The 6,820-nt window shown below is 36.6% G+C and overlaps 1 protein-coding gene across 2 annotated transcripts; it reads right to left on the bottom strand.

Moving 5' to 3' along the window:
* Positions 1-247: 247 nt before the first annotated feature.
* Positions 248-6,471, bottom strand: LOC118043453 (filament-like plant protein 3). 2 transcript variants are annotated; one of them, XM_035051431.2, is made up of 5 exons: positions 6,331-6,471; positions 5,439-5,611; positions 3,753-3,933; positions 1,956-3,313; positions 248-713 (listed from the first exon to the last, which is right to left on the bottom strand). In XM_035051431.2, exons 2-5 carry the CDS (start codon positions 5,547-5,549, stop codon positions 342-344), a joined length of 2,022 nt encoding a protein of 673 aa, XP_034907322.1. In that variant the 5' UTR covers positions 5,550-5,611; positions 6,331-6,471; the 3' UTR covers positions 248-341. The 2 variants fall into 2 exon arrangements, with proteins under 2 accessions (XP_034907322.1, XP_034907321.1); XM_035051430.2 differs by lacking the exon at positions 6,331-6,471 and having other exon boundaries at positions 5,439-6,020.
* Between the last annotated feature and the right edge of the window lie 349 nt (positions 6,472-6,820).

Here is a 6,820-nt window from a genome sequence, read left to right as displayed (position 1 = left end):
ATGGGCAATCAAAAGTTTTTAAATGTCCATGCTTATTTATGCATGCTTGCTAAAACTCTAATTTATTTATGAAAACATATTGCCGCCACTTCCCCTCTGCAGATGCAGAAAGCTGTCAAAAAAGCAAATTGAAATTCTGAAAAACGCAGAGGAAAATATTGATTGTTATGTGTTATTTTTTATGGATAATTTGTTTGTGAATGAGGTGATATTTATAATTTTATATAAATACAACTGCAAATTCAAATGAAGGAATCTACATTCTTTATGACAAGAATGAATGCTTTACAATGGAAAAAATTTAATACCTAGTTGTTTCCTTAAATTTCACTCGTCATATACTAATTTTCATTGCGAACCCTACTAAGACCTCTGGGGGGAAACTTTCCAAATCCATTTCTGTTCTTTTCAGAAACAAAGCTCGAGTTTAATGATAATGATGACTCCCTATTACTTCCTTTCTTTGATCTTAAAGCACCTCTACTGACCTGGAAGGCTTCAGAATCTCTACCTGAAGATAGATTTCTAGGATCAGGTCTCTGTTGTTCATCATCAGCATGAGCCTTTAATCCTTCACTACTGACATCTGAGGATTTCTCAGAATCAAACAAGAGGTCTTCGAATGTTGCAAGAGATTTCAACTGAAGACCAAGAGATGAGATCGTTTTCTGGCAATCTGCAAATTTGCTTGCAGCAACAGCTAGCTCTTTCTCCTGCGATAAAAAAACAAGATGTGAATACCATTTACCAAAGCAATTGTGTTTAACAAATTACTTTTGTTCTTAAAACCCATATTTTTTTTAACAGATTAATGCATCCAGAAATTATAGAATTTTAGGTATCTCATATCATTCATAACTGTGATGCCAATTGGTTTTATGAGGTCAAAAATGATTCCGACAAAGGATATCAACGAAAAAATGATGCAAAAAATTTTGAAGGTAGCTTTGAAACCTTTTTTTTTCCTCTTCTTGTAGAGGTAAAACTGCTCTTTTTAATGGAAGTTAACCCGAGAAAATATTTTATTCCCTTTGAGATAAAGTTTCAAATTTAATGGAGAAGCTAACTAAAAAGAAAATTATTGAAAAGAACAATAACGCAAAAAGGACCGTTTGCTTTTTTAGAAGTTTCGCAATATGAAAGTTAATCAGAAATGGACAACAAGGATTACAAGATATTAGATATAAAGACTTGAATTTGTCAAAATTCAAGTTTAAATGGTTAGTACAGCGAACAGTGGTATTACTAGTCTATAAAACAGTCCCTCTCCTGAGACTTTGAAATTTGAAAGAAGTTAAAGACTGCCAGTTGAAAATTATCCAGAATGCAAATCACTATGATGCACAGAATAGGAAAAGGAATTCAGGACATTTTGATCCCAGAACAGTACAATGGCAGTAGATTTATTTATCAATTAAGGTAGTGTTTGATATTATAGTAACGGTTGTTTTTCAAAATGTTTTTTGGCTTAGAATTGCATCAAAATAATTTTTATTTTTTTTTACATCAAAACGATTCAAAAAACACCTAAAAAAACTAATTTAAAGCAAAAACTAAAAAATCTTCAAAGATGTGGTTTGACCGCAAAAACAAAAACTACCTAAATTGCATAATTAGGGTTTTGCATAAAACAATGCAGGTCAAAGGTGAATTTGAACCTTTATTATTATTGCCTTGTCAATAAATTTGACATTCTATAAAGGCATTTTCTTTAAAAGGTCAAATAACGAACACACTAAAGAAATTTGTGAATCAGCAATGTGGTTATCTTGGCTTGTTATAAGTTGGGGTAACAGAGTATAGCAGCCAAGATGGAAAATGCAAGTGGATCAATATGTATGGCAGATTTAAGGCACGAGAGACCATGTAAGTAGACTCAATTACAGTAAATGCAGCATTTATGAACTTGGAGTGGGAATGGTTATGGAGCTTCTAGTAAGTCTCAAGATACTGACCTGTGTAATCTTCAACTCTTCATTAAAGCTGGCAACACGCCTGCGCTCATTCTCGTGATGGAGCTCAGCTTCACATTTCATTTTTGAGAGCTCATCCTCCAACTGCTGGCTCTTTACAGCATTTTCAGCTGACAAAGCACGCTCTTTCTCAACCTCCGAATCTAACGAAACAACTTTAGAAAGCAAGGTTTTGATCTCAGCTTCAGCAATTCTGAGTTGTGATTTTGTCTCTTCACTCTTTGCTTCAATGTCCTTCATCTCTTCCTCTCTAGCTTGTCTTGACTCGTTTGCAAGAGCTAACTGAGCTTGCAGCTCCCCTATCTTTGTATCTGCTTCATGCAGGTGACTCCTTAATGTCTCGAGCTGCCTCTGGCATTTAGTCAAAGCCACTTCCGATTTAATTTTTTCTTCTTCCATCTTATCCAACTTCTCCTCCAGTTCAGCAGTCCTGTTAATCATGGATTCGAGTTCTTCTTTCCATGGGTTTCCACTACCATTGCCTTTATCTGATACAGATTCTGCCTCAAGGTAAGAACTTCCACTTAATGTATTTGGAAAAGCTGCGAGTCTTTCCATTTCCAGAAAATCATCCATGAGATTGATTTCTACAGAAGGAACCGTGCGGTTTCTTCCAATAGGGTTCCAATTCTTATATTGATCAAATTCTGTAACATGAGCACAGGCCCGGGAGTCAGAGCAGCGTGGGTCACATTCATTCATTTCCAAGCCACTCATCTTGCTTGAATGACTTTCAACTGCCAGTAGCCTCTCCCCAATATCAGATTGCCTGTCAGTGATAGACTCACCACCAATTGATGAGGCAGTTAAAGATTTGTAATCATTAGCAGCTGATGCTTTACGAGCCGTGGCTTTCAGCTTCCGACACTCAGCTTCAAGCTTAGCAAGCTTCTTTATGCTTTCCAGGTGAAGTTTGCTTGCTGTTTCAGCAGCTTGGGTGCTCAAGTCCCTCTCCAAAATCCTAATCTCCATCTCCTCAGCTCGAGAAAGGAGCTCGCGCTTAAGGGACATGTTCTCTTTCTCTACAGCATCAAACCTTTTCCATAAATCCGAATCAGCTGACGTAGTAGCTTCATCTTTTGCAGTTTGAAGCTGAGCCTGGAGTTCCACAAGCTGGGCCTCGAGCTCAGACTTCGTTGATTCCCATTCACTAATTTTCTTGGTAACAGCTTCATTGATCCTTTCATCTTGCTCTTCTCTTGATTGTCTTAGCTGCCTCACACATTCCTTCAGTGCTGCATCCAGATGACCAACTCTATCTTCAAGTCCAGAGTTCTTCTTAGTAGCATCCTCAAGTCGTTGCTTTAAAGCTGACAGATCATTTTCAGCTTTCTCCCACCCTAGAGTTTGAGGCAGAAAAAACAAATAATAGCTGATAAACCAGATATGGGAGGCAGGTTATAGATCACATCCCTAATTAGAATAAGAAATGGGATAATGTTAGAAAAGGAGGTTTACGGACAATCTTTAAAAAATTCCATCAGATCCTTTTTTTGTTTTTTTTATTTTTCTTTTTTCTATGGTTGCGTTGCACAACGGAGAAGCCCTCCTTCAGCCTTAATCCCTCTCTGCTCTCGTACCTATATCATGTGAGGGATTCAACAGGTATCTTAGAAAAAACTAAGTAACCTGACAAACCGGGCTAGCCCTGATGTGTTTTTTTTTTTTTTTTTTTTTTTAATTATTATTCGAGAAGTTTGTACTGTTTAATTTAGAAGAAACCAAACACTAGCTCAACTTTCAACAGAATTTGAGAGTAGAAAGCAATGAGACAAATACCTGAGACTGCTTCTTCTGCAACTTTGGCATGCTGCTGTACCAACTCTTCTTTGGCACTAATGTTCAGGAGAGCAGCAGATAGTTTCTCTGTCAAAGTCCTCACATTGTCACTAAGGTCTTCATCGGTGAGTACAGCTTTAGATGTAACTTCTGGTGATTGAGGATTATGAATTGGATATACCTTTGCCAAGAAGAAGGGAGAAAAAATCAGAATTTCTCCCACATCACTTAAAAGCACAAAGCCATCATTTGCATGTTGAAAGCAAAAACCAGGACACAATGACCCAATGGAAAATCATTAAGACAAACAGATTCTCAATTTTCAACCATTGACAGAAATCTGAGTTTCAAAAGCATACCAGAGCTTTTATGTAGACAGGGAATGGGAGTAGAAATCCTCTCAGTAGGAATAGGAATTCCTTCCTACTAAACAGAACCTAAAATTAAACTAAATTGATTGTGGGAGTTAAACTGCTGGTGCTAGCATAATAGCTTCGGATTCACGGAACACAAATCATCCTTCCCGATCCATGTGGAATCAGGATGGTGAAGAGACTAAGAGAGGTGATCCGATATGAAGATTATAGCCAAGTTTTATTCTGTTGGTTATGATTCATCAAAGTACGAATATCCTACAAAGACTGCTCAAGGGATCTTATCCAATCTCCACCTTCAGAATGGAAAGGCCGAAAGGCACACTGTTAAAATCTGGACATGTTAAAGTAAAGTTCCACTGTAAGGGTGAGTCTTACTGTTCATTCTGACTGTGCATCTTCTTCTTACACTGAAACTGATTGGATGATGCATGCCTTGCAGAGCAGGTATTATCCATGCTACAAACTACAAATCAGGTACAGGCATATTTCTGATGGTTGAAGCAGATATTTTAGGTAAGGTTGAAATTATTTTTAGCCATGTCCAAGAAGTTTCAAGTCAAGTAGAAGCTAGCCCCAGAAACATCCAAGGATCTTTAGAGCAAGTAGTAACTTGTCTTCAATCTGGGCTTCAGAATGATGAGGAAGAGAAACAGACTGCGATACTACTACAAATAAAGAGCCATAACTGGCGGAAATTGAAGAAGATGCTGATGAAGCCTCTTGAAAGAGATGGAATTTGTTGGAGCAGCAAAGAGTTTGAGGAATTGGCTTCATTATTCAATCCCTATCTAATGATCTCAAGCCTAGGCCATAGATTCATTGGAGTCGATTAAGAAAAGCTTATTTATATCTAAATCGCTCCAGCCAGCCTCAAAAATCAATGTCGTAAATAAAAATGCTCATAATTTTTGCAGTGATTTTCTGTCACTAGGAAAATTCAAACAAGCACTGCAAGCAAGCAACACCTTAAGTGCCTAATAAGACAATACAAAATAAGAAAGGATTATACTTGAATGTATGGGAAAAAATTATCCCAAGATAAGACCAGCAGGATTCATTTGGGAAATTTCTTTGAGTGCGTTTCTGCAAACTCCAAAAGATGAGCAAAAGGATATAAATTGAGACCTCATCTGAAGAGTGGCAGGCCATGACAAATATCGCATAAACAGAGATTCCAAGTTCGGCAAAATACATTCCAATATCCAAAGTTCATTCCACTTAATGTTTTTTTAAATCTTTTTTTTGAAAAAAAATAAGGTATAGGAGTATAGCAATATGCAAAAAACTCAAAACCAAAAATTGAACCAACCTGATCATCAGAGAATCTTTCAGAACGAGAAGATATGGACCCTGAACTGTCTGTTTCCCCGGGACTCTTCTCTGACGACTTCCTTCTCCATAACCAGCTCCTCCTGTCCATCTCCAGTCTCACCAAAGTATCACTATCCCCTCACACAAAATTCCATTCTTTTCATTGTAAAGCTACAAACACAACCACCCAACGTCATTAAACAAAAACCCAACAACCTTAATCCTACAATGTGACCACCAAACCAGGTGTTTGCTTTGAAATCTCAGAAGTTCAAGGATACCAAACAATGTAAGCAAGCAAGCTAACAAGCAAACAAAAAGGGTCACATCCAACTGTTACAAACAAATAAAAATGAGTAGTCTTTTTGGTAATGATATTAACATTGCTTAGAATTCACTCTCCATAACCAATCTAGAAACAATGTCCTAACTTTTTGAAGAAGAATCATGTTCATCAAAAGATGGATTTTGATGGATATATTTGATAACCCTTTTAAAGTTTGGCTCTTTATCTATCAACAATTACTTGAGACATAAGATTTTGAACAACTCATCAGCTGGGCACCTACCAAATCCCCCAAATTTCACGCCATGAAATGAGTGTCATAGAAATAAAGAAGAAAATCATAGATGGATAGAAAGAGACAGAGAGGACCACATGAGAAAAGGCCAATGCTGCCTAATAGCCAATAATAACCCCATTTCTCTTCAACACGATTATCTATCTATCTAACAAAACTAAGAAAAGGCAAAGACCCGCCTTCAAACATCACATGAAGAAGCAAGAAATAATTGCCAAGGCAATAATACTCATCCCAAATTATCTCAAAAATCAAAAAGCTAAAATCTTTAAATTAAGTTTTTGTAAAAAAAAAAAAAAAAAGAGGTACCTTTAGCTTTGAGACTATGAAAAAAGAAAAATCAATCAAATATTGATCGACGGAAAAGAGTTAAATAGCAAAGAAGCAAGCACAAACAAAATGTGCAGAGAAATCTGAGGAGTGTCAGTATAAAATGCAGGTGTTTAAATAGGGAGCTTTTTTCTCTTTTTTATTTTTATTTTTTGAGAATCTTTTCTTGGTATTTTTTATTTTATTTGTTCAATTAATGAGTTGTAAATCAAGATAGTGTACGGCCAATTGGACGTGAAGAGGACGAGACATTGGCATATATTAACTTTTTATAGTAAGAAGGAGGCGAATGGGCAAAATAGGGTGATATTATTCTGTGTTCTGTTTTTTTATTGACTTTCTGGCTTGATTATTCAAATAAAAATGGCGTCATTCCCGCCCATTGATGATGGGATTTGAGCACCCACCATTTTTTTCAAATATACCATGCCATTTGTCAACATTGATCGACAGTTTGCTGCTTCCATGT

Source organism: Populus alba, chromosome 7 (assembly GCF_005239225.2).
Source record: "Populus alba chromosome 7, ASM523922v2, whole genome shotgun sequence".
Taxonomy (NCBI): domain Eukaryota; kingdom Viridiplantae; phylum Streptophyta; class Magnoliopsida; order Malpighiales; family Salicaceae; genus Populus; species Populus alba.
The sequence above is the reverse complement of the archived record's forward strand: the minus strand, read 5'-3'. Positions and strand labels throughout refer to the sequence as shown.

Coding starts and splice junctions, on each gene's coding strand:
- LOC118043453 (XM_035051431.2), bottom strand. CDS start 5,549: ATGGACAGGAGGAGCTGGTTATGGAGAAGGAAGTCGTCAGAGAAGAGT. Junction 3,934..5,438: donor AAAGATTCTCTGATGATCAG/GTTGGTTCAATT, acceptor TTCTTGGCAAAG/GTATATCCAATTCATAATCC. Junction 714..1,955: donor AAGAGTTGAAGATTACACAG/GTCAGTATCTTG, acceptor TTTTTATCGCAG/GAGAAAGAGCTAGCTGTTGC.